The sequence below is a fragment of the Podarcis bocagei genome (genome assembly GCF_964188305.1).
Source record: "Podarcis bocagei genome assembly, chromosome: 2".
In the NCBI taxonomy this organism is placed as follows: domain Eukaryota; kingdom Metazoa; phylum Chordata; class Lepidosauria; order Squamata; family Lacertidae; genus Podarcis; species Podarcis bocagei.
In genome coordinates this window covers 44,166,406-44,192,606 of record NC_138126.1, presented here as the reverse complement: position 1 = coordinate 44,192,606, position 26,201 = coordinate 44,166,406, and the positions used below count along the sequence as shown (strand labels likewise).

Below are 26,201 nucleotides of genomic sequence, written 5' to 3'. Positions count from 1 at the left end.
ACAACAGTAAGACCTTTAATAGACGAAGAGAGCAGTTCTGTTTTCTACTGCAGTCCATGAGTAAAAGTTTCACAATATTCTTGAGATATCAGCCCAAAGACCTCCAGGGCAGTGTGGCCATTTACGCTTCCCTGAAATGCATCACACCCACCCAGCTAAAAAGGGAAAGATTTGCATGAAAATTTCCTGTGCTGATTTATATGGATAGATTCAGATTCAGAAGTAATTACTATAACCTGTATAGCAATACAATACACCTCACCATAGTGGGGAAGAACACTGTGACCACGTGGTCTGTTCACCTGCTCACTCCGCTGTCTAGGTGTCAACTGCTGATGGACACCTTCAAGGCGTCGCTGTTCTTCCTTCTGATGGTTTCTTTACCTTCAAAACAGACTCAAACTGGCCAGCCCTTCAAAACAGAGGACTGTCTCCTGCAGAGTAGGCCGTGTGGCCACCCTGCTCCCAGATAGATCCTACGTGAAAAGTCTGCTTGCTTTTCACGATTCTCTGATTCCCCATATTTCTTTTCCCAATCGGCACTAATTCCGGCAGCATTTTCCAGGGCGAAGATGATATTTTGACAGGAATCTTCCAGAGCTTCACAGATGGTCTGAAAAGTGCCCGAGGTAGCTCCATATCTGAAGCTTATCAGACTGCTATGGAACATGGCAGCTGTACAAATGTGTGTAACAAGACGTGGGGGAAAGGAAGAGCATATTAGCTCTGCTCCCCTCCGTTTTCATCTCCTTCCAACTCATGTGAAGCCTTTTGTATCAGTGGAGGCTTCCTGCATGCTTTGGCACTCTGATTTTCCAAGGTCAGCTAGCAACAAGGCTGCTGAAGCACAAGAGACCTAACAATTTCCCGCAGCTAAACAGGGTCATCTTTTTGTTTTCCTTGCAAGTCTTTGAGCTCAGGTCCGCAGTTAACACTTTTTACTTTTCAGTGGCTCGGAATCAGAGTACCCAGGATCCAGAGTACCCAGGATCCAGAGTGATCTCTGGATGCTCCCAATAGATGAAGTCGGATGATAAATTTTGCCGATTCCACCATCCACCTTCATTGCCTTGAAGGCCTGCTCTAGAGAGCTAGGCGACCCTTCAAAACTGCACTGGAGGAGATGAGAGCTTCTGGGCAACTGGCTGAAATTTGCCTCCCTTCCTCCATCTGGAGCCATTTCCACTGGATCGCCATCCCATTCTGCATGCAGTTGGGACACTCTGGATATGACCCATTATAATCAAATACTGTTTTCTCCCTTCATGGAACACTAAACAAACCAAATAAATAGCAAATTACTGTGGTCAGGAAGTCTGCTGGGCTCTGAAATTGCACCAGAATGAGAGACCAGCATACCATCCTTGATAGCTAATTATTAAGTCAAGGCTGCAAACAGCCCCCAAGCAATTCCTTCCCTCTTTTTCCCCCTAGGAAATGTTTACATTTTGGCAGTTGCTATAAATAACATCTGGTTCCTGGCCATGGGCAGTAATGCGAAAGGGCTGATCCAATTTCACAGAAAGTAGCAAAAGAGCAAGGGGTGAAATTTAATATATTCTGCTCAGAAAGGTTCTGTATAAGCAGTACCTTCACGCTTGAAATTATTCATTTTGCATGCACATCTTTGAATATATATCTATAGATCTATATATCTATACAGCTATACATCTATATATTGATATATATGTATGGAGTCAAGTTCCATCAACAAATCTAAGCGATGCTTAATTGGAATTTCATTTGTGGCACCTGGGTTTAAACCCCTCCATTCATTCTCTGGGATGTACAGCTTGGTCTGCAGATTGCTCCTCCTCAATCTTTGATCCCTCTCTTTTAAAATGGGAATTATATGGGCTTTCCGTACTGGGTGGCTGAGAGAATGAGTATAATAAACTATGCAAAGTGATATGCAAAAGAGAAATGGTGATGATAATAATGGGGCTTCCCCTGCAAAAATATAACAACAGCCTCCTTCTATACATCTGGGGTCACAACACGTGCACACATTCAGTCGTTTGGAAAAGAAGGTGATTTATTTAGTTACCTACAAAAAGCCAATCACCTTTAGCTGGGATGCCTGCACCAATACCTATCAACACAGGGGGAGATCCTGTTGTTGGTACCACCATCAATAGGTATGGTGTGTGGCAGGGTAACCCATAACAATGCCTCCTCTGTGGTAGCACCCTATTTGTGGAACTCCAAATATTGGCATCCATCCCATAAGGCAGCGCTTAAATTTGAGACCCCAAGTTCTGCCATTGCTATTGGTATAGGAAAACACTAGTGTTGTCTGAAATAAAAGAAAGTCGTTAAAGCCATGTGGCTGGAGGAAGCAACGCTGAAGACTGATGGAACAAAGGCTTGGTTATCTATTTCCTCCCAAGGTGAGGGGAAGTGACATATGTAGGCTAAGCCTGGTAAGACAACTTACTCTAAGGTATTAACTCCTTCATGAATTGATTAGACTCAAGCATGCTGGTTATATAAAGTCACAATGCACACAATGATCCCCTTGTTGCTCAGACAAAAGGTGAAATCTATTAGACCAGCCTGCCCTAATATTTCTGCTTAAGAGACTTCTTTAATCTTGCAGTTAACCTGTAATTCAGGGATGGGTAATCCCATCCAGATGTTGCAGATATACAGATTCCATCATCCCTTGCCATTTGCCCTGCTGGCTGGGCACTCCTGCTGTAATTCTTTACTATAGCCAAACCTTGGTAGAAGGGATCAGGCAGAATACAGTGGTGCCCCGCAAAACGAATGCCTCGCAAGACGAAAAACTCGCTAGACGAAAGGGTTTTCCGTTTTTGAGCTGCTTCGCAAGACGAATTTCCCTATGGGCTTGCTTCGCAAGACGAAAACGTCTTGCAAGTTTGTTTGTTTTCTTTTTCTTAAAACCGTTAATACCCAGGGTGCATTGCTTGAAGAGGTGCAGTTGCGACTTGACTTTGAGGTAGCCTTTTTTGAGGTTTTTGAAGACTTTGGTGATTTTTGAAGCTTTTCCAAAACTTCTTTTGCAGCCATTTGGTAAGTTAAACTTTTAAAACTTTTTTGGGGGGGTTTGGATTTTGGGTTGGGGTGTTTGGAATTCAAGGACTTGGTGTTGGGGAGGGGTTTGCAAGAATCTGGAAGCTTGTGTGGTTTTTTCTGAATTTTTATGATTTTCTGTGACCATTGGACCACTCTGCTGTTTTTTTAAAAAAAAATTCTGGGTTTGAATTTTTGTGTGGTGGGTGGCTGGGGGAACAGTTGAGGAGGGGTTTGCAAGAATCTGGAAGCTTGTGTGGTTTTTTTCTGAATTTTTATGATTTTCTGTGACCATTGGGCCACTCTGCTGTTTTTTTTAAAAAAAATTCTGGGTTTGAATTTCTGTTTGGTGGGTGGCTGGATGCTTTTGAATTTTTTGGATGTGAAGCACTGTTTTTTTATTTTTTTTTGGGGGGGGGTTTACGAAGGTAGGAGCTGTGCTGCCATGGGACCCAAGAAGACTGCTGCTGCAGAGGCCGGCGAGGGGAAGAAGGCGAAGGTTACGCTGGAAATGAAGAAGGAGATCATCCGGAAGCACGACAGTGGAATGCGTGTGACAGACCTCGCCAGGGAGTACGGGAGGAATCCATCAACCATCAGGACCATCCTGAAGATGAGGGAGAAGATCCTTGTGACTGATGCAGCCAAGGGAGTCACCAGGATCGTGAAGAACCGCCCAGCTGTTCTGGAGGAGGTGGAGAAGTTGCTGCTCATCTGGTTAGAAGAGAAGCAGCGTGCAGGGGACATAGTGACTGAGGCCATCATTTGTGAGAAGGCCAAGGCTTTGCACGCAGACCTCGTCCGGGAACAGCCAGGAACCTCAGGCGAGCCAGAAGTCTTCAAGGCAAGCAGAGGCTGGTTTGACCGGTTCAAGACAAGATCTGGAATCCACAGCGTGGTCAGGCATTGAGAGGCTGCCAGTTCTGATGTTCCTGTGGCTGAAGACTTTGCAGCGGAGTTCCTGGAGGTTGTGACGACGGAGGGCTACGTTCCACAGCAGGTCTCCAAAGAACTGAGGGACATTTGCCAGAAGTGGAAAGATGTGCAGGCTTTTGCACAGCGGCACCACCCTGACAAGGACCTGACACGTGACCTTGCAAACACTTTTGATACGAGGGTCATGTCGTCTTTCAGGGAGGTGCTGAAAAGGCGGATGAAGCAGCAGACCATGGACAGGTTCTTCAGCAAGAAGCAAAGAGTGGAAGAGGAACCTCCTTCGAGTTTTCCCCCAGAGTCTTAGAAAATGTACTATACACTTTGTTGATTTTTAAATGTTTTTCTGTCATGTTTATAAACTTAATTTATTGTTCCTTCAATTTTTGAAATGCTCTTTACAGTATGTGTGACTTTAAAGAGCACTTAATAAACTCTTGTTGTACCAAATTTGGCTTTGTTTGGACTTTTTTTGACCATGAGAACGCATTAATTGAATTTCAATGCATTCCTATGGGATTTCGTGCTTCGCAAGACGAAAAATTCGCTAGACGAAAAAACTCACAGAATGAATTAATTTCGTCTTGCGAGGCACCACTGTATTCCTTCCTTCTCCTCATCCTCTTAACTTCTGTTTTGCTACAAAGGTAACAATGGAGGGAAATAATCGGCTAGCAATGGGGAGATTCCTGCTGTTGCCTCACTTTCACCTCTAGACTTCTAGAACTGGGAGGGGCTTAGGTTCAACTTTTGTCTTGAGTTCAGGTTCATTGGGGGAATTCCACTGAAGTACCACATAGGAATTTGGCTTCTGGAGCAGGATGATTTAGTCTTTTACCTAGAGAGTCTTCCCACGCGGTTGGGTGATAGCCAAGGTTAGCAGAGAAAAATCAAAACTTAATTGCCCAGGTGTTCGTTACTTGTTTTCCACCATAGGATTTGTTTCAATCCATACTCCCTCCCTCTTTCTCATAGCAAGGAGTAGACCAACATGATGCCATCCATTGGGCGGACAAGGAGCAGCTGTACAGAGCTTGCTTCTTCCTCTCCTGCCAGAAAGAACACTCCACTCCAATGTTCCATTGCCCTGGGACTTTAGAGAAAAGAAGCCCCACCCATCAGCCAAAGGCATAGGAACCACCAAGGAAAAACACCAGCAAGGAAAGGTTAGCATGACCCCCATCTGTATAGACCAAACCTGCTCCTCTATCTCAGGAACCATCAAACCCAATATGGTGATGATGTATTCAGAGGTGCCTGAATGCGTAGAAAGCAAGCTGGCAGACATACAGCTTTCCAAAACATGTAATAGATAGGAGGTATTTTGCATAATCTGTTTATCCCACCCAAGTGTCATTAAACCATTTGTGTGCTTGCCTATTTGAAGGATCTCTGGATATGTAAAATGCGGACAGGGGAGGGTAATTGGAGGCACCCATCCATCCATTTTCAGCTTTGATTTTATGCTTTTATGTTATATTTATGTCGTGCTTTTTAATGGTATGCTGCCCAGAGAACTGTGTGCTGTGGGGTGGCACAGAGATGCTGAAAATAATTAAGCAAATAAATAAAGTGACCCAGTGGTGGACAGGTGGCTGCACTTCACAAATCTTTTACATTGAGCTTTGTGGTGTATAAAGGCCAAATTGGGACTCAAGCTCACAGCAATCCTGAAGGTTATCACACAAGGATTCAGCCAGGGAACCTCCCCTCAAATTTGGACACAAGTGAGATCATATTCACACCACAGTCATGGCTTCCCTACAAAAGAATTCTAGGAATAGTTGGATGTTAAGGGTGCTGAAAGTTGGCAGGAGACTCTTCACAGAACTACATTTCCCAACAAACTACAGTTCCTGGGTTTCTTTGGAGGAGTTTTGACTACTAAAGTGGTACAAGAATGTAGGTGTGAGCCGAGACACAGGGAAGTAAGCTAGACATGCCGGGAAGCCTTCTAACAACCTTTTAACATTACTCCGGTCTATGGCTATTAAATAATCTATGTCCTGTGAAAGTGTGGGGAAGAGGACTGTTGTCATTATGATTATTTTACAATTAGGCTGTCTGTCCCTATGTTTTTTTATTTTCTTTTTATCATTGATGTTTTGTAATGTGTTTCTAATGTTGTACAGCACCCTGAGATCTTTTGATAAATTAATTAACAACCTCAACAACCACCAAGTGTTTTAATAGGTACTTCCTGACCTCCAGCAGAGTTTCCAGCTCTTCCTTGCTCACCAATGTGAGGCTTTGCTGCTGAATTTCTGGTGAGAGTGTCAGGATGCTGTCAGCGGCTCCCAACTGGTTGCCCAGGAAAGTATAAAGACAAGGAAAAGTTTCTTACAGCCCTTTTTTATTTCAGTCTTTACAAAGAGAGGCTATAGAACCCAGCCTCTTGAACAATGGCATCCTGAGTCAATCTCCACCACCCCACCCCACCCGTCTCCTACTACCTTATTTGCCATTCTCATCATCTCCTGCACAGGTGCCTCTTAGTGCCCTCTGTCTTTGAACTCTTTGCTCTCCTACTTTTAAGGCTTGCTGGGTTCTGGGAGATTGAGGGTCTGGAATGCTTTCTAATGACAATGTGTCAGTCAAGTGTTGCTCTGGCTCTCCCATGATTTCCCAATGCTTCCCCTCATCTGCCTCTGAGTTGCGACCTCCCTCAAACCCCTATCTTCCTCTTCCCTGGAAGGACCAGGATGGGAAGGCAGTCCCCACCATTCCTACTTATTCATATATAAGCTACTTATTCATGTTGTTAGACTGCACCCCGTCAATTAAATGTAGAGTGGTGTACGAAGTAAGATAAAAAATATGGTCACACCACCATAGATACAACCACAACATATGGAAACATAAAAGACAGTCAAAGAGGCTTTAAGAGACAGTAAAACAAAACAGAAGAGACTAAACAAGTTAATTGCCTGGGCAAATAGAATAATTTTGACCTGGGGCCGAAAGGATAGCAGAGTCTGCACAGATCGTACTTCTGTGGGGAGGGTGTTTCATGGTTGGGGCACCATCCCAGGAGATACATATCTAAAATAATAATACAGAACAACCTTTGAAAGTAGGCCAGTATTATTATCTCAACATTGCAGACGGGGTGGTGGGGTGAAGGGAGAGGGACTGTGGCTTGCTTAAGCCCACCAAGTGAGTTTGTGACTGTGGTGAGATGGGGAATCGCCAACGCTCTCTAAGCCACTGCACATGACATCACACCAGCTCGCCTATCTGATGTTTCCAGAGAGAGCCTAGCTTCCTGTTCTTTCCTGCCACTGTCCTGAATAGGTCACTTTTAGTTATCATAAAATCAAGCTGTATGCAGAGCCATTTCCAGGCCTGTTTTTCTGATCTGGTTAATTCCAGTTCCTTGGACTAGGCAGCTGGACAAGAGGCGGGCTCCCTTCTTGGGCTACGGCTGTCCAGAGGTCGTTCGGGGACAGGGCAGTGTTTCCCCCTTAGCCTCTCTATGCTCCATACCTAAGGATGAAAGGATCCGCCAATTTCAGTTCTCTCTGTTTCTCGTTTATTACAATCATAAATTCTGTGACAATTTGTTAATTTTTAAAAATATCCTCATGAAAATTCACCAGCATTTTAGTACGAATTTCTTAAAATAAGCACATTGCAGTATGTAGTTTTGACTAAGGTACACCGTTTTGCAGGCAATTTACCCAGATATACTGCATTTGAGTGCACTGTTTTCAATAATATATCAATTTTCATGTGCACTGTCCCCTAACAGACATATTTTTGTAAACAGTGTTTGGCAAGAGAATGGCATCGCAAAGTTCAGATTAAGCACAAATTTCAAAGGACGGCTCTGTTTTTGTTCTCATGTTGTTTTGGAAAGTGAGGATTTGATAGATTCGCCTTTAAATGTGAACAAAATCAAATTTCTCCCCTGTCTCTACCCAAAGACACCTTAATTTGGAAATTTAAGATTCCACATTTCACTTCTAGGTTGCCCTAATGCTCATTCTAATTAGGACCTATGTAAGGCAATGCATCTACTGCCTCCTGCAGCTGGCTGATCATGAGCCACTAGCCAAGAGTTGCAGTAGGTTTAGCGCCAGTCTCTATCTGCTAAGCTCAGTTTGTGTCTCAGTGCAAAGGTGCTGCTTGCTCCATCTTGGGGCAGACTCTGGACCTGTGGGTGTGGATCAGACTGTGCACTAACCTTTGTTGCAGGAATCCAAGCTGAAGGCTGGAGAACAACAGAAAGCGTCAGAGAAATGTGTTATCACAATGATTACACCCATTGTGGCCTTGAGGGACCTGACTGATCTGCTCTCCGTTTCCCATTTATTCTTCTTCTGTCAGTAAATCAGTAACTCGCACAGAGCTCTAGTAAAACACCCGGAGCCTCCAAGAACTGGGTCCTCCCCCCTGCAAAGCCCAACCTTGAAAGTACTGCTGTATTGTCTTGGGAAGGGTGAATATGACCCTTTCATTCAAGATCTCAATCTAATTTACCAGTCATTTTAACAAAGGGCTTTTCCAGACCTCAGCTTTCCCCACAGAGGCTAGCAAAATATCAGAGAGCTAACTCATAAAGGAACGAACGAATATAATCCCAGTGCAAAGGCAGTCTGCAGAGACTGCAGTCATGAAAGTGGCTTATGACAGCTCTGCAATATAGTTCGTTCCGTATATTGTGGGATGAGGGGTTATGTGGTGCCTAAGAGAATAGCATACGACAACCCTGCAGAGGTTTCCACTGTTGGTATACTGTTATTGCAAATTTAAAGCCGTGCAGAGGGTGAGAGAAAGTAGGCAGCCCTTTTGACAGCCCTGCAATATAGTCAACTGTTAATATTGCAAGCATGGGTGAGTGGGTGTGTTGAGGCTGGCTTGGATTCTCAGACTCATATGAAATATTCTTAAGGTTGCAACAAAGGTCAACATGATCTTGGGTAAAGGGATGTTATGATTTGAAAGCACTGTAATGAAAGCGAGCTCTATCCCTACCAATTTTAGTTTGGGTGTGGGTGTTCAAATTACGTCGATTCCTATCTTCTTCTAGTGCTCTTGCCCTGCATATGGTGGGTATTAATTAGAATCTTGTCTCTATTTGCAAGGAAGAAGAACGTTCTAATAGAAGAAGTTGCTTCATTATCTTCTAAAGAGGAAGGTCAGTTAAGAAGAAACACAAGGTTTCATCTAATAAACAACTACAGTAAAATAGAAAACTTGCAGCCCTGGAACTGGATAGTGCTTGCTCTGAGCTAGTTCCTCTGTGTAGCCATGTTTTGCTAAGCTGGAACCCAGCAGACCTATGGCAAAAAGTGACTCCTACCTGCTGCATTTTGGGCAACCGACTATGTAAAACAGGTCTTGCTGTTTCTGGGTTTGAACGACAACTACAGTGGTACCTCGAGTTACAAACGCCTCAGATTACAAACAGTTCAGGTTACAAACTCTGCTAACCTGGAAGAGTTACCTCGAGTTGAGAACTTTGCCCCACGATGAGAACGGAAATTGTGCGCCAGCGGTGCAGCAGCAGCAAGAGGTTACGTTAAGAACAGTTTCAGGTTAAGGACGGACCTCCGGAGCGAATTAAGTTCATAACTATAGGTGCCACTGTACTGTGTTAGCCAGGGAGATCTTGCTGATGCTGTTTGGACATATGCCGATCAGCTTGCCCCTCACCAGGTGATCTGCAGGTGCAAACTGTGCACATAGCAGGGCCAGCCCTAACATTAGACCAAATGAAGAATCCACCTCAGCCATCAGACACTTAGCAGGAGATAGTAGTGGAGAAATGTTGGAGGACAGAGCAATGTGCACCACACGGCCTGCCCCCTGCCCCTAAGCTGGTTTACTGTCCTCAGATGTCATGAAGGACATTCTTCTATCACCAGTCTTGAAGTAAGATTCCATCACCAGCAGACACAGCTCATCCCACTTCATTGCCTGAGGCATAGCAGGAAGGTGCCGCTCCCCCAGGGCCCAAAACCTTGCTTACTAGGGTCATGTGACAGCAGCTTCTTACTGAAAGCCCCAGACACACAACCCTGAGGTAAAAAAAGGTAAAGGACCTCTGGATGGTTAAATCCAGTCCAAGGCGCCTATAGGGTTGCTGTGCTCATCTCGCTTTCAGGCCAGGGGAGCAGGTGTTTTTCCACAGTCAGCTTTCCGGGTCATGTGGCCAGCATGACTAAACCGCTTCCGGCGCAACGGAACACCGTGACAGAAACCAGAGCGCATGGAAACAATGTTTATCTTTCCGCTGCAGCGGTACCTATTGATCTACTTGCACTGGCGTGCTTTCAAACTGCTAGGTTGCCAGGAGCTGGGACAGAGCAATGGGAGCTCACCCCGTCACAGGGATTCGAACCATCAATCTTCTGATCAGCAAGCCCAAGAGGCTCAGTGGTTTAGACCACAGCGCCACGTGCTCCCTCACCAGCCTTGAAACCAGCTTTTGCGTGTAACAAAATGTCTTGAGCCAGCCCTGGCAGCTAGAGTCAAGTACAAGCATTGATATCCCTGGCAGGATATCAGGAACTGAAGTGCCCCAACCCACTTATTTAATAGATTGTATTGTGGCACCTCTAGAACATCAGTGTTTTGAGGGACAGAAATTTAAGGTTGCGCAATTAAAGTGGATTAAAGCAGTTTGTTGGCCTGGCACAAAAAAAATCTGCTTAAGACCAAATTTTGGGTTAAGAAATTGTTGAGGAAATGTACTGAAAACTGCAGGATAAGCAAATGACCAATGGGAAGGTATGTAAACCCCGCAAGCAAATCAGGATGAGTGTTCATTGTTGTATAACCTCCCCTACAAACAAATCAAAACAAACACTCAGTAAAAACAGGATATAGTCTAGTCTCTAGGTAAGCTTTGTGCAAGCAAATCAAGATGGATGTTCAATAAACAGCTTGTTCGGAGGAGCCCTTTGTTCTTGCTCTCACCTGACACGAAGTATCAAATGGTACCCAGGCAACCTGCGCCAGAGTTTCAAAGAAACAAACCATTGCCTGATATTTCCCCTTTGATGTCCCCACTCCCTTCGGGAGCAGCGTGTCTGGCAAAAAGAAAAGAAATGGTGATAATCAAATATGAAATGCATTGCAATCATTAACCAGCATTACATGACCTTTGATACTATACTGCTTAGAAACTGTTCATGTTTGTTTCAGGCAATATGTATTCTTATTTTTGTTCGTTCGTTCGTTCGTTCTTATTATTATGTTATCTTTGCCTGAAGAGGTTTTATGGGTTTTAGAAGTCCTGGATTCTTTGGCAACAACTAAACGCACTCTAATAAACAGGTTCTGGGCACTATCCAGCAAAAGTTCATTACAGCTTTGTGCTCTCTTTGTGGGAGCAAACCTGTTTGCACTCAGTGGGATTACAAATTCCACGGAGATCAATGAGACAGCAGTACAATCCTATACAGGTTTACCTGGAAGTAAATCCCATTATGTTCAAAGAGGCTTATTCCCAGGAAAGGGTGCATATGGCATGGAACCCTCAGCTCTTTTCAATGGGAATTTGTTCCGTTCATAGAATTTATACACCGATTGATTTCAAAAACAAACAAAACAAAAATACCTCAAAGTGGTTTACAAAAGATTAAAAAGTCAGGATACTTCTACACTGTATTTAATCTGGATCTGCCATTTTCTCAGGGTTTTTTTTTTCCCTTCCAGATTTTCCATGGTAACAGTAAACCTCGATTATATGGTGGGGTTAATGGGATGGCATCTGGATGAGGGCGATGTTGTATGGACACTGCACAAAGTTTTGCATGCCTAAGCAGCACTGAGCCGGCAGTAAACTGCCATGTGGAAGCATTTTCAACCAGGAGCGGCTTTTGTAGAATCGTGCCCATTTTGTCTGACTGCACTGTTGTTTTTTAGAGGCATGTAAGTACACATAACAGCTTGTGGGACTGCAATCTCCATGTCTCTTTCTCTTGCTTTTGGAGGCTTATTTCTTTTTGTATTAAAGTTGCATACCTCCCTTCATCCGAAGATTACAGGGCGGTTTACAACATAAACAATGACATACCTGGCTAAGACTGAAAATAAGACAAGTGCACAGCATGTGGATGGACTTTTCTACAAGCGACCTTGGAGATTTGACTGTCACCAGGGTCCCATCCAACTCCAGGACTCTATGATTCTGTGATCACTGAACCCAATTCCAGGTGCTCTTTTCTGATGTATAAAGCCTGGAGTGGCTCTGCACCCATAGGAGAAGGGTCACAGCTTAGTCATAAAGCATCTGCATTGCATGCATAACATCCCAGGTTCAATTCCTGTTATCTCCAGGTAGGGCCGGGAGAAACCCTAGTCTGAAATCCTAGAGGGCCACTGCCAGTCAGTGTAGAATAGACAATGCTGAACTAGATGAATCAATGGTCTGACTCAGAGTAATGTAACTTCCTGACTGCCCGAAGGAGTGCCTCTCCCCTTGCTGTCCTACCTGGAATCTAAGATAAGCTGGACTGTCTCTCTTCCTTATACCGTCTTTGAATTAGGTCAAAGGATCTACGTATATGACCTGCCAGAAGGCTTTCTCAGCACTGGCACCCCAGCTTTCAACTACCCTCCCACTCAGTTTGGGTGACACCAACATTATCCACTTTTCTGCACCACCATTTCAATTATGATTTTTATTTTTGATTAGCTTGTTCTGGGACAGGTGGAAGATATAACGTACTGTAATGTTACTGCTTTGATTAAATATGTGTTTTTCTTGTTTTTACTGTACAGAAGTTGTTATCTGCTCTGAGAGATCATCTATGATGAAGGGCAGGATAGGAATTACATAAGGTGATCTGACAGAAGGGTAGAAAGGAAGCCTGTCTCAGGGCCAGAAGCGAGAAGCCTAAATTGTTCAACTTTTTTGCGTGTGATAAAAATGTCCTTCCCTTGGAGCTGCATCAAGTGGTGCAACAGCGTCATCAAATTGAATGTCTGCTGCAGTCCTGAAACAGTTCCCTACGACCTTTGCTATACTGGGCTTAGGAACAATTCATTTCTTGTTTAGGCTATGTGTGTTCTCCAAGCCTTCCTCCTCAGTCATTAAACTGCAAACATCACCAGAAATGCTGTATGTTGTTGACATGAGCAGTTCCCTTGGGTGAGGCTGTTGTGTCACTGTTTGGAGAGCAAATGCGGACATCCAGACTGTTGATAAACCAGCATAGGAAGGCACTGTGAGTGACACTGGCTCTGAGTTATCAATGCAGTTAGGATGTCAAAAGCGACTTGCTTTTCTTGGGCAAATGTTAGGCCACATACAGCTGTCACTAGTAGGAAATGCACAAGGCCAGTCTTCTAACAATACATTTATTGAACCAGACAACAGATCTCACCATAAAATCAATGCATTTCCTAACGTTCAAAGACGAACAAACAATGTACAAGAACAAACAACTCTATTGATGAGTGGGGAAATGTGGTTACCTAGATCTGGATAAGATTTTTGTTCATGTCTTCATTGCAGCTAAATTCCTGTTAAGAGCAATGGTTGTAATAATTTTATCTGAGAGAAGGAGAAAAATGTAATATGAAGATGATCTTCCAGATTATAAAATAGTTACTGGATTCATCAATTCTTTCCAGAAATCTCTTTTTCCTTCATTGTAAAAAAAAATTTATTTCCAATCTGGAACAGTTTGAATACATGCATCCAATAAAACAGCACAATAAACCTTCCTACCTAATAAATTTCACAAAAACTCATTATTACCCCATACAAATGGCCACATAATTTCAAATGTCAGTATTTTTATTGACATTTCTATTGATCTGTCATTATCTCCCTGCAAAAAAGAACACTGTGCTCCAACTACCAGTTGCACTGAGAACCAGAAGGAAGTACACTCTGGCTTCTGCCATCAGCCCGTCAAGGGCTATTGGGAGTCTCTGCCTCCCAGAAAAATCATTACAGCAAGGGGGAAGGCAGCCTGTATCCATCCATCAACCAGAGAATGAGCAACTGCTTCGATGTTTTCTTTTCTCTACCCTCCCCTTTCCTCTTTCCTTTTATATCATTTACATGAAAGTTTTTCAAAAACCAGCAAAACATGCCTTACTCTTTCTGTTTCTTCTGAGTCACAGGCACAGGCTCTTATCTGTTGCATGCTGTAGTTGCATCCTGCCTTGTTGAAGAACTAGCTCAATTGGCAGAACATGAGACTCTGAATCTCAGGGTTGTGGGTTTGAGCCCCACGTTGGGCAAAAGATTCCTGCATTGCAAGTGGTTGGACCAGATGACACTTGTCTTTCCTTCCAACTCTACAGTTCTGTGATTCTATGACTTCCAAGACCCGGCCAGTATGATATGCTGTAATTTGTGCATGCTGCAATTGTGGAATGTGTTTATTGAAGGGGGAAAGTTTAACTGTTTCTGCTCTGCATCATGTACAAAATGCATGAGCTTGCTAGTTAAGAGATATGTGGAATTTGCAGATGGCACCCAACTGGGAGGGGTAGCTAATACTTCAGAAGATAGAATCAGGATTCAAGATAACATGTTGGAGTACTCAGCTAAACTGACAAAGTGAATTTCGATAGGGACAACTTTAAGGCTCTACATTTAGGCAAGGATAATCAGATGCATAAATACAGGATGGGGGACACCTGGTTTGCCAGTAGTACATGCAAGAAGGTCTACGGGCCTTAGTAGACCTCAAGCTTAACATGAGTCAGTGGTGGCCGCATCAACAGAAGTATGGTGTCCAGATCAAGGGAGGTGATAGTACCACTTGAATCTGCATTGGTCATATCACACCTGGAATACTGTGTCCAGTTCTGGGTACCACAGTTTAAGGATACTGACTAACTGGAATGTCTGCAAAGGAAGGCAGGAGAAACTGGCCACTCTCCAGGCACCCGGCTTGATCTCCGGTTGACCTCCCTGTCTGCATTCCCCGGCAGGATACAGGCTAGGTCGCGATAGGCGATCCTTCCCAGCGTGAGAAGAACACACCACTCTTTCCTGCCCCCCCCTCCGGGCAGGGGAAAGAGATAGACAGAAACGTATTTACATGCCTTTATTTCTGTCTTTGCAGCGTTACAGAAAACACATCTGCTCTCTTCAAACTCCAGCAGCCGAGAGACTAAAACTCCTCCTACTGTACTTCCTGTACAGTTCATATTACACTCTGAGCTAATTCCAGTGCTTCGCACTGTGAATAGACTGTCCCTCTGTTTCCCACAGAACAGTCCCAACATTCCCATTATGTTTTGCTTTCCAGCTAGCAGCTCGTGGCCGCATTGCTTCTATATCATAACAGATAAAGGGTCTGAAAAGCAAGCTTTATGAGGATTGGTTGAGAGGGTTGTGTATGTAGCCTGGAAAAGAGAAGACTGAAAGGTGATATGATAGCTATCTTCAAATATTTGAAGGGCTGTCACACAGATGATGAAGCAAGCTTGTTTTCTGTTGCTCCAGAGGGTAGGACCTGAACCAATGCATTCAAATTCCAAGAAAGGAGATTCTGACTAAACATTAGAAAGAGCTTTCTGAGGGTAACAGCTTTCAACAGTGGGATGGACTGCCTCAGAAGCTGGTTGAGTCTCCTTCCTTGAGGTTGGACTCTCCTTCAAGAGAGGTTGGATGGCCACTTGTCAAGGCTTCTTTAGCTATGATGCCCGCATTTCGGAGGGTTGGACAGATGGGGTCCCCTCTAACTCTACAATTCTATGATTCCATACTTAACATTTATTTTAATGAAAAAGAGCTGCTTGAAAGCATGAGTAATTTAAAACATTTTTGGATGTTACAGGTATGTGAAATATTTTTGTATGCACCTTAGACAAAATATATTCATATTCTGTAATATCATGTTTGAAAAGTTCAGATCTTCATGTGTAATGAAAAGCAGGGCTGGCCCAGCCATTAGGCAGGATGAGGCCTCTGTCTCAGGTGGTAGGAGCCCCCGAGGCGGCACCCACATAGTGGAGAAGCGGTACTGTCATGAGCACAGATTTTGGGTGAGATCACATCCATTTTGAGGGAGATTTCACTCCAAATCAGCCATCTGCTTCTCCGTCAGTGGTCTATATGGCAGGGCACACAATGTAGGAGGTGGCAGTGGCGGCAGTGGCATGGTGGCCCTTCCCATTTCACCTCAAGCGCCAAAGTGGGACACACTCTCCTGATCAATAGCCTGCAGTACCACACTTGTAATACATGTGGTATAACAGTTTAACTGTAAACCAGTGTGGATATAAATATTTGGAAGCCAAGTCTGAAGCTTTCCCTTCAGGTCTTTAGCTAGTGCCTCTCACATCTTTCTTTCTTTCCAGAGGATCAGTGGGACATGCTGCCAGTGTGCGGGCTTGTATGTGTGTGAAAATATTGTCTTGTTAAAATATAATGTCAACTGACGGCCCTTTCAGCATAACTAACACCAAGAGTGATTGAGTCATTGCAAGATGGGGATCTGGACATCTTGCATTTGCTATGCATCATAAAAGTCTACCCAGACCTATGCTGTATCCACAGAGGTACCCTTGATCAGCTTCATCCTGCCATCATCTGCTGCCAAAGATTCCTGGGTGAAGGTCTTCTTCTTCTTCTTCTTCTTCTTCTTCTTCTTCTTCTTCTTCTTCTTCTTCTTCTTCTTCTTAACTTTCCTGGTTAACCATAACTCATTAATCAATCTTTTTTAAAGATACTGGGGCTTCCCCACACAGACAGTAATTTTTTTTTTGAGCATGTTAAAAAGCTACAATACCATCTAGTTTCCTTGCAGTCCAATCCCAGACATGGTTTGTTCCCTTGCCCCCAACCAAAAGCTATTCTTGAAGGTTGGAGGACCCTTCAGAACAGAGCGTGGTGATATGGCACAGAGGGGTCCAATGGGGAGGAACAGAAGGAACCTCATATTGGATGACTTGCTTTGCATGAGCATAAGCACTTTCTGCTTGTTGTTGTTGTTGTTGTTTAGTTGTTTAGTCGTGTCCGACTCTTCATGACCCCATGGACCAGAGCACACCAGGCACTCCTGTCTTCCACTGCCTCCCGCAGTTTGGTCAAACTCATGCTGGAAGCTTCGAGAACACTATCCAACCATCTCGTCCTCTGTCGTCCCCTTCTCCTTGTGCCCTCCATCTTTCCCAACATCAGAGTCTTTTCCAGGGAGTCTTCTCTTCTCATGAGGTGGCCAAAGTATTGGAGCCTCAGCTTCACGATCTGTCCTTCCAGTGAGCACTCAGGGCTGATTTCCTTCAGAATGGAGAGATTTGATCTTCTTGCAGTCCATGGAATTCTCAAGAGTCTCCTCCAGCACCATAATTCAAAAGCATCAATTCTTCGGTGATCAGCCTTCTTTATGGTCCAGCTCTCACTTCCATACATCACTACTGGGAAAACCATAGCTTTTACTATATGGACCTTTGTTGGCAAGGTGATGTTTCTGCGAGTATAAAGGTAATGATAATATTTTGACAGCACGTACCTTGCTTTTCTCCATCAAAGATGCAGCGGCTCACAAAATTAAAGTCTAATGAACATCAACAGACACTAAGAATCTTAAAATGGGTCCTGATGACCTACTCTGTTCTCTGCTTTATTTGAACAGGATGGATGCTACTTCCTCAGGCTGCCCACATCTGTGTCTCATTCAGCTGCACTCTCCACACCCAGTTGCAGGTACAGCAGGTTTGTTGAGTTTCCCAGAGGGTCCAGAGAATGGAGAAAGCTTCCTGCTCCACTCACAGCTCTTTCTCCGCACTACTGCCATAGACTTTCATTTGACTATATATAAAATCACATGAACTCTATAGGTCCCATATTAATTGTGCTGGATCTGACTTTTATGAAAAATGGGTGCCCATATATGTGTTTTTTATTTGTCTGTGAATGGGTGAGAGAAGCAGTCAGAGCGGGTAGTGCCCAAAGGCCTGAAAACATTGGCAACCATTGCCCTAGCTTCCCATGTTGCCTGTAAGTGATACATCAAACAGAGGCTTGAGGCATGCAGAGCATGAAGGTTGCAGTTTCTATTTGCTGACCTCACTTGGTCAATGGGGGACGTTCACAAGCTATGCATACCTGCATGGGACCTCTGGGAATTGGAAAGACCTCTTCTGTCTGGCCTCTAACCTAATTAAGTCATCCTGATTCAGTCTACTTAGAGCCCCGAAGGAGGAAGCTCTGTGCTTGAGGCACAGCTACCACTGGTAAACACATTAGCAGTCATTAGTGAGACATAAGCTTTGAATCCTTCAGCACATGGTAGTCAACTGCACACCACATACCTCTGCATTCTGACACCTGTGACAAGAAACTTGAATCCTAATGGTGCGTGCATTTGGATTTTCTCCTGGTTCTTCTCCCCTTGTTTTCTAGGAAAACCCCACCCTTAGGCAGCTGAAACACTAACATTTGCCTTCCCTAAAACACCAGTGGTCAGTCTTCTTGGATTCTCTCCTCACCTGGACTGTTTCTAACCCTGTTCCATACTTGTGCAATCTCTCTGGGCCCAGATCATTCCTATTCTACTCCGTTTGGCTTCCCCTGCTTCCTCATTTTTCTAGCATTCCCTACCTTCTTTGTTATTGTGTATTCAGTTTCGTTAGGGGTGTAACAGCCTCATGCCCCCCTTTCCATGCCCCTGTACAGTACAAGGAAGCCTCATGCCACATAATCAGGGGCCTGGAGTGTGTCATAACATGGTTTATGCTGAACTATCTGGATGGAGTCATGAGTTCTCTATTCTTGCTCTTGTTTCAGAGAGACAGTAAAGTTCTTGTCTTCCTTCCTGACTTTTGTGCCTTATACGCCAATCGTAGGGAATCTGTAGCCCAGGAGGCACCCCCAAGGTAGTGATGAACACCAGCTTAGATGGCTTCAGAAGAGGATTGGACCAATTCATGGATGGTAAGGTTATCAATGGCTAGCTGCCATGTTGGCTATTTTCAGCCTCTACTGAAAATATGTACTGGTATGTGTTCAGTATGCCTCTGAATGCCAGTCGCTGAGAATTACAAATGGGGAGGATGATATTGCAGTCAGGTCCTGCTTACAGGCTTCCCACAGATATCTGGCTGGCCACTGTGGGAACAGGATCCTGGACTAGATGGGCCATTGGTCTGATCCAGCAGGTTATTCTTAGGTTCTTTCACCTACTTTTAGCTTTGACACCACCTACCATGAGATCTGGCTGTGCTCCCTGATTGACTTTTCCAGTGTTAAACCCACAAATTACCAACAAGAACAGAAGAGTAGAAGGAAACTCCTGAGTACACCCAGATACAATTAAGTCCAGCTCCACCTAGTGATTAAACCATATAATGACAGTATCCACACAATGATGCATCTGCCTCTCATTCATAGATGTCCTTTCTAGAGATCCTACAGAAGGGGATAGAATATGAAAAAGTAGACTCATTAATACACCTGAAGAAACACAAAAGTTGTGGGGCAATGCTTTGCATTCTCAGGTCCCAGACTTTGTTCTTGGTAAAAAGATACTATTGACGCATATAGCACAAAAACAAAAAATGAGAGGACACACAAGGAACTGACATAAACAGCAGCAGAGGTCTCCTCTGAATCCTTCATAGCTTGCCAGCATCCTTCTGGCATCAAAAGCATACAGTTCAAGTTTAAAATGCTCTCCATGTGGACCTAACACAGGGTGCGCTCGTCCTGCAGCAGAACAATTTCCTACATTAGATCCTGCTACATTAAAACCTGCATTGCCTAATCCTTTTTATCGGAGTACATTGCTCCCGGCTCAGTCTTTTCAATTTACTGCTAATGGGTTATATTAATGATCTGGATGGCAGTAAAAAGGGTAGGCAAACTAAATTCAGACACAGTGATAACGTATTGGAAGCCATTGCAAACAATCAACAAGCAAGAACTGCTAATGCAATAGGAGTGGGCACAAAATGTGGGTACAAAATTCTGAAAAAATGCCAGCTAATATGTCCATCGAGGAACAAGGCACAATCCGCCAACCAAGCCCCATTCACTTTGAGTTGTTCTAACAGTAGATCCATTTAAATGGATGGGTCCAAGTTAGCCATTTCCATTAATTTCCATGGGGCTACTCTGAGTAGGACTATCATGGAATGCAATCCTCTGCTGGGGACCCTAGAGAGTTGACCAATGCCAGGCAGAGAATGCAGTGCTGGGATGTTGGGCAAATAATTCAACCTTATCTAAGGCAGCTTCCTATCTTGCAAGAGCATGTAAGAAAAGTTGCATGCCCTGGAATTCTCTCTTTTCCTCTTTGTCCTCATTTGCCTCCAATAACTTATAGTGTGATTATTTATTTAAATGAAGATTTGTATACCACAATTTCATTAAAGCCCTAAACGGCCTCTATCCAGTATGCCTGAAGGAGCATCTCTACCCCCATCGTTTAGCCTGGACACTGAGGTCCAGCGCCGAGGGCCTTCTGACAGTTCCCTCACTGTGGAATGTCCTCCCATCAGATGTCAAGGAAATAAACAACTATCTGCCTTTTAGAAGACACCTGAAGGCAGCCCTGTTTAGGGAAGTCTTTAAAGTTTGAAGTTTTATTCTGTTTTTAGTGTTCTGTTGGGAGCCGCCCAGAGTGGCTGGGGAAACCCAGCCAGATGGGTGGGATATAAATAATAAAATTATTACTATTACTATTTTTATTATTATTAAAAAAGCAAAGGGATTTACAATTATAATGCAATGAAAAGCACAAAACAATTAAAGCAGATCAGTGGTTGGCTGTTATGGAGAATGTTCTCCTTAACTGTCTGCATTAAGTCTGGCAGCAAAGAAAAGTTTTCAGCAAGCATTTGAAAGTTAGTGTGGAAGATGCCTGCTGAATCTCTATTAGAAGAAGATGTATGACTAATCTGCTTAAAGATATGAAATTGCTGAACTGCTGTTGACATGCTGGATTTCAAGTGCAAGCAAAGCCATTTTCTTCACTCTGGCTACACAAATTATAAAGAAGCAGCTTTATTATGCTCTGTCTGTTGAACTGGAATACAAAATGGGAGGTGTGAGGAGGTCAAGAAACTAGTGAATGAAGTATAAGAGATGAAAATATTAATTTATTCTTTGTTCTGTTTTTTGGTTGTTGTTTTTTTCTTCTTTTCTTTCTTTTCTTTTCTTTCTTCCTTTCTCTTGCTAATGGTTTGTTACTGTGTATTTTTTATATGTTTTGTTTTTGTATGCTTTTACTCTTGAAGTTTTTCTTATGTTTAAATTTTTTATTGTTTGTGAAACTTTAATAAACATTATTTTAAAATAATAATAATATTATGCTCTGTCTGTTGCTTTGCTAACGCTGTTCTTCTCTAAAATAAAATAAAATCCTGGTCAAGCAAGTCCGGATAAAAAACACTCTCTGTTCACAGGAGACCTGAAGTAAGGAAAGTGTTGCAGTCTCCACTTACGTCTTGTTAATGATTCAGGATCACCAAATATATTTTCACTGCTTGGTTGTTTCCCAAAAGCCTTCCACTTTCATATCATCCTCTTCCACCTGGTTAAACCATTTAACAGACAGGACATCCATAAACCTCTCCCAGAAACCTACTCCCAGTTTTGCTTTAAAACAACAACAAATAAAACAAAAAGAAAGCTAAATAAGCTCTGTTATGGTGCTGAAAAATCTTCTGGTGAGTTTGCAGAATTTGTTTGTTGTCACAACACTGGAATCCAGTCAGCCCTGGGAAGAAGCTAAGGATTTAGCTATGCTGCAAACCCATATTTATTATGAGACCCATAAAGTAACTCTGGAAAATGTAGCTTGGAGAGATGCTGACAATTTTCCAGTTCCCCACTCCACGAAATTAGAATTCCCTGAGTTCCCTTGAGATAGGCCTGTTGGTCAACCAGGAGTCTCCAGATGTTGTTGGACTCCAACTCCCATCATCCTCAACCATTGATTAAGCTGTCTGGGGTTGATGAGAGTTGTAGTCCTACAACATCTGGGGGCCCAAGGTTGAAGAACACTGGAATGGCTATAAAGTCATTCATCTAAATCTGTCATGGAGATGTGCCCCAAACATACTGAATGCTAGGGAGATGTTGAGATATGGTTTCTCTTTCAAATGTGGTTCACATTTTGTGTTTGACTGCCATGTCCACGTTCTGGATGAAAAGGATCTGAGAGGGCCACTTAAAGGCAGCACACCAACACGGTCAGCTCCAGGTTTCAGAAGACCCCTTGAGTAAGACCGTCCTCTCCATGGCCTCCCCCTCCCTCAGTGAATCTACCTCAGTTGTTCCTGCTCTTTTTCTTCCTCATAACTTTTCTTCCTGCTTGCTTGCAGGCTGAGAGCTAACGAGGAAAAAGATGGTGGTATCTACTGCTTCTTCTCACCGCCATCATTGTCTGGGCCACAGCAATGGGCAGGTGAACAACCAGGTTGCAGTGTTGAGAGAAGGAGTAGGTTGGGGAGTGGAGGTGTCTTGCCAGTAGGCCCACTGCTGAGTTCTGGGTCCCTAGCAGATGTCCAACCACACTAACCCTTGACACAAACCCTACATGTTCTAGGAGCCCTGCCTTTAGGCAGTTTTACACACTACAGTTGCTGAGGCAAAGACTGGCAATGTTTCCTACAGCAAAGTGCAGCTCTTTATAGTCTTCCTCCTCTGCACACTTATATAGGGTTCTGGCTCTCCAAGTATATTAGATAATGATGGTCCATATCAGCTTGACAAAGCCTGGGATATTTATCTGAGAGCACCTGTTGGTCTATGCTAAGACATCACCTTGCCAACAAAGGTCCGTATAGTTAAAGCCATGGTTTTCCCAGTAGTGATGTATGGAAGTGAGAGCTGGACCATAAAGAAGGCTGATCGCCGAAGAATTGATGCTTTTGAATTATGGTGCTGGAGGAGACTCTTGAGAGTCCCATGGACTGCAAGAAGATCAAACGCATCCATTCTTAAGGAAATTAGCCCTGAGTGGTCACTGGAAGGACAGATCATGAAGTTGAGACTCCAATACTTTGGCCACCTCATGAGAAGAGAAGACTCCCTGGAAAAGACCCTGATGTTGGGAAAGATGGAGGGCACAAGGAGAAGGGGATGACAGAGGACGAGATGGCTGGACAGTGTTCTTGAAGCTACAAACATGAGTCTGACCAAACTGCGGGAGGCAGTGGAAGACAGGAGTGCCTGGCGTGCTCTGGTCCATGGGGTCACAAAGAGTCGGACATGACTAAACAACAGCATTGGTCTTTGCTATGCTCCTCTAGTGATTACTTTGGATATTTGGGTTGGAGAACGTCTTTGTATAAGGATAAGCTTGATAATACTTTTAAGGGCACCTTTACAAGCTGGGTTACAAGCCCCTCTCCTTTCTCCAAGACTTCAGAGCTTCCCTGGACTTAATTTCCCCCTTTGAGGCTCAGCTTTGCCTAAGTGATGATTAGCACCCAGGACCTGGGCAAAATTTAGACTTAAAACTAACAGCACATTCTGCACATGTGCAGAACCTCACTTTACATTCCAAGCTGTAGAAGAGTTTCTTGGGGAAATGCCATTGGACTGATAATAAATCTGAGCATGGTTTGCTGAGCAAATTTGCATTCCGGATCTGGTAAGTCCAATTGTTGGCAGCACCACTGTCAATTACAAGCTAACAAACGTGACGTATGGAGGTATACGTGGACCTAGAAAAGAATTCTGGCACACCTCTGGGCTTATTACAAGACTGAGTTAACCCCACACTGCAATTTCCAAAAACACATTTCTGATAATGTAAAAGAAATGGGTAATAATAAGATGAGCTGGTAGGACTGCTGGCTTTGTCTTTTATTTTATAAAACAACAATAAAGCTATTTCTGATACCAGTGCACCATCTGTTCTGTCTTTGCTGCTCTCACTCATTGTGAAAACAGGCCTAAGAGAGCCTGTGGGGGCATCAGTTCCAGCCTGAGTTTCTGACAAGGAACAGCACCCTTCATTTGGCTGTGGAAGATGGGATTTGTCCAACCATCCATCTTTGAGAGAAAAAACTGAGGCGTGGGAAGTGTTGAAGTCTATACAGATAACAGAAGCTAAAGAAATCCAGAAAGTTGGGGGGGGGGATACTTCTCACCAGAATCGATGGATGAACAGATGGATATTTTGCTGGCATGCAATGCAATTTTATCTATCCCTAATCCAGGATTGTGGTAACGATTTCAGCTCTACCTTTAAATTTCTATGTTTTGAGGTGTCAGTTTTATGTCATTACCCTGATTACTAAGTAATGTATTCCATTCCTTATCTAAGATGCTGAGAACCAGACAAAACACTTATCTTGTCCCTGGAGTATGAAGGACAAATTACAGAGGGGACTAGATGCATTCCAAGGCCCTATTTGCACTATACAATTAAAACACTCTTATATCACTTTAAACAGTCATTATGGCTTCCCCAAAGAATCTCGGGAACTGTAGTTTGTTAAGGATGCTGAGAGTTGCTAGGGGGACTCCTGTTCCCCTCACAGAGAGAATTACTAAAGGTAAAAGTAAGGGGACCCCTGACCATTGGGTCCAGACATGACCGACTCTGGGGTTGTGGTGCTCATCTTGCTTTATTGGCCGAGGGAGCTGGCGTACAGCTTCCGGGTCATGTGGCCAGCATGACTAAGCCGCTTCTGGTGAACCAGAGCAGCGCACGGATACGCCTTTTACCTTCCCACCAGAGCAGTACCTATTTATCTACTTGCACTTTGACGTGCTTTCAAACTGCTAGGTTGGCAGGAACAGGGACTGAGCAACGGGAGCTCACCCAATAGACCTTCTGATCAGCAAGTCCTGGGTTCTGTGGTTTAACCCACAGTGCCACCCACGTCCCTATATAATTCCTAGAGTTCTATTATGTCTGGAGCATTAATCCCAAAATAATAGGCAGGTAAGATTTTAAAATGTAGTAATCTGATTGGCTGTTGGAGCCGTCCAATCCCAGAAGGGAAGTTTCAACCAGCCTATCAGGTGTGACCTGGGGTGGGAACAAAGGATATATAGCCTAGGGTCTGGGAGGGGCCAGCCACAGACAAGCACTGACAGACACACTCAATGACTGACTGTTTTTATTACAAACTGAAATAAACTCCTTGAAAATGAGGATTCTCTCTGAGTATATTTCAAGGCCCCTTGGAGGAGGGATTGATTGTTAAACGACTGTGGGAATTGTGACAACTGATGCCTAGGCATTGGTGGCTGTCAGTATTCATCCTGTGTGGAGGGGTGGATATTTTGTGTTAAAATAATCCCACCCCCATGGGTGAACACTTCTCTATTGGTATTTTGAAAAGTGAATTTCTTACATACCTTGCATTTTGTAATTTTATTATTGTAAATTGTTTCAGGACATCCCCAGAGATGTGAAACAATATATAATGGCTGAAGGAGCTGGGTATGTTTAGCCTGGAAAAGAGTAGACTGAGAGAAGATACAATAGCCGTCTTCAAATATCTCGAGGAAGAGGGAACAGGCTTGTTTTCTCCTGCTTTGGAGGATAGGACTCAAACCAATGGCTTCAAGTTACAAGAAATGATACTCTGACTAAACATCAGGAAAAACTTTCTGACTGTAAGAGCTGTTCAATAGTGAAGTGGGCTCCTTTGGGAGGTTGTGGTCTCTCCTTCCTTGGAGGTTTTTACACAGAGATTGGATGGCCATCTGCCATGGATTCTTTAGTTGAGATTCCTGCATTGCAGGGGCTTCCACCTCTACAATTCTATGATTCTATGATTCTATGAGTCTATAAATAAGATAAACTAAAGCAGACCTAACTAACACAAACCAGGAAGTGACCAATTTAGTAGTACACATGAAGAGCGAAGAGGGAGCATGTGTATCCTTGGCTTGGTCATGTAAAACCAAACCATGGTTTCCTATTACACTTGAACCAGCAGAGTATAAGATGATTAAGAAGAAAAATAAGTAGGGTACAAAAGATTGCATGTGGGAAACAATGGGCTTACCCAATATATTTACGAATAGCAAGACAGGCACCCAGGTATTCTTCACTCCTGAATAAGTAGGCATTTTGGATACTTCTTCCCCCTACATAGAGATGACTCCACACACACACACACACACACACACACACACACACACACACACACACACACTATAGAAGTCAGAGGGTAGAGTCTTCCATGGAATCCAGAGGGCTGCTTTCACACCCAATAATCATAAGACCTTTTTATATAACTATTGGATTCCACCTTCATCCAAGGAAATGAGAGCATCAATATTTTTTTCAGGCTGTTTCTCCAAACAATTCTGGTCAGGTTCAGACCCACTTAGCTTC

General features: G+C 43.6%; 1 protein-coding gene across 1 annotated transcript; it reads left to right on the top strand.

The window, feature by feature from the left end:
• The first annotated feature begins 3,010 nt into the window (after positions 1-3,010).
• On the top strand, positions 3,011-3,994 carry LOC308579994 (putative CENPB DNA-binding domain-containing protein 1). The gene is made up of 2 exons (XM_081181100.1): positions 3,011-3,036; positions 3,465-3,994. Exon 2 carries the CDS (start codon positions 3,482-3,484, stop codon positions 3,944-3,946), a length of 465 nt encoding a protein of 154 aa, XP_081037226.1. The 5' UTR covers positions 3,011-3,036; positions 3,465-3,481; the 3' UTR covers positions 3,947-3,994.
• The last annotated feature ends 22,207 nt before the right edge of the window (positions 3,995-26,201 follow it).

Excerpts from the sequence above, each read along its gene's own strand:
- LOC308579994 (XM_081181100.1), top strand. The coding sequence starts at position 3,482 with ATGGGACCCAAGAAGACTGCTGCTGCAGAGGCCGGCGAGGGGAAGAAG.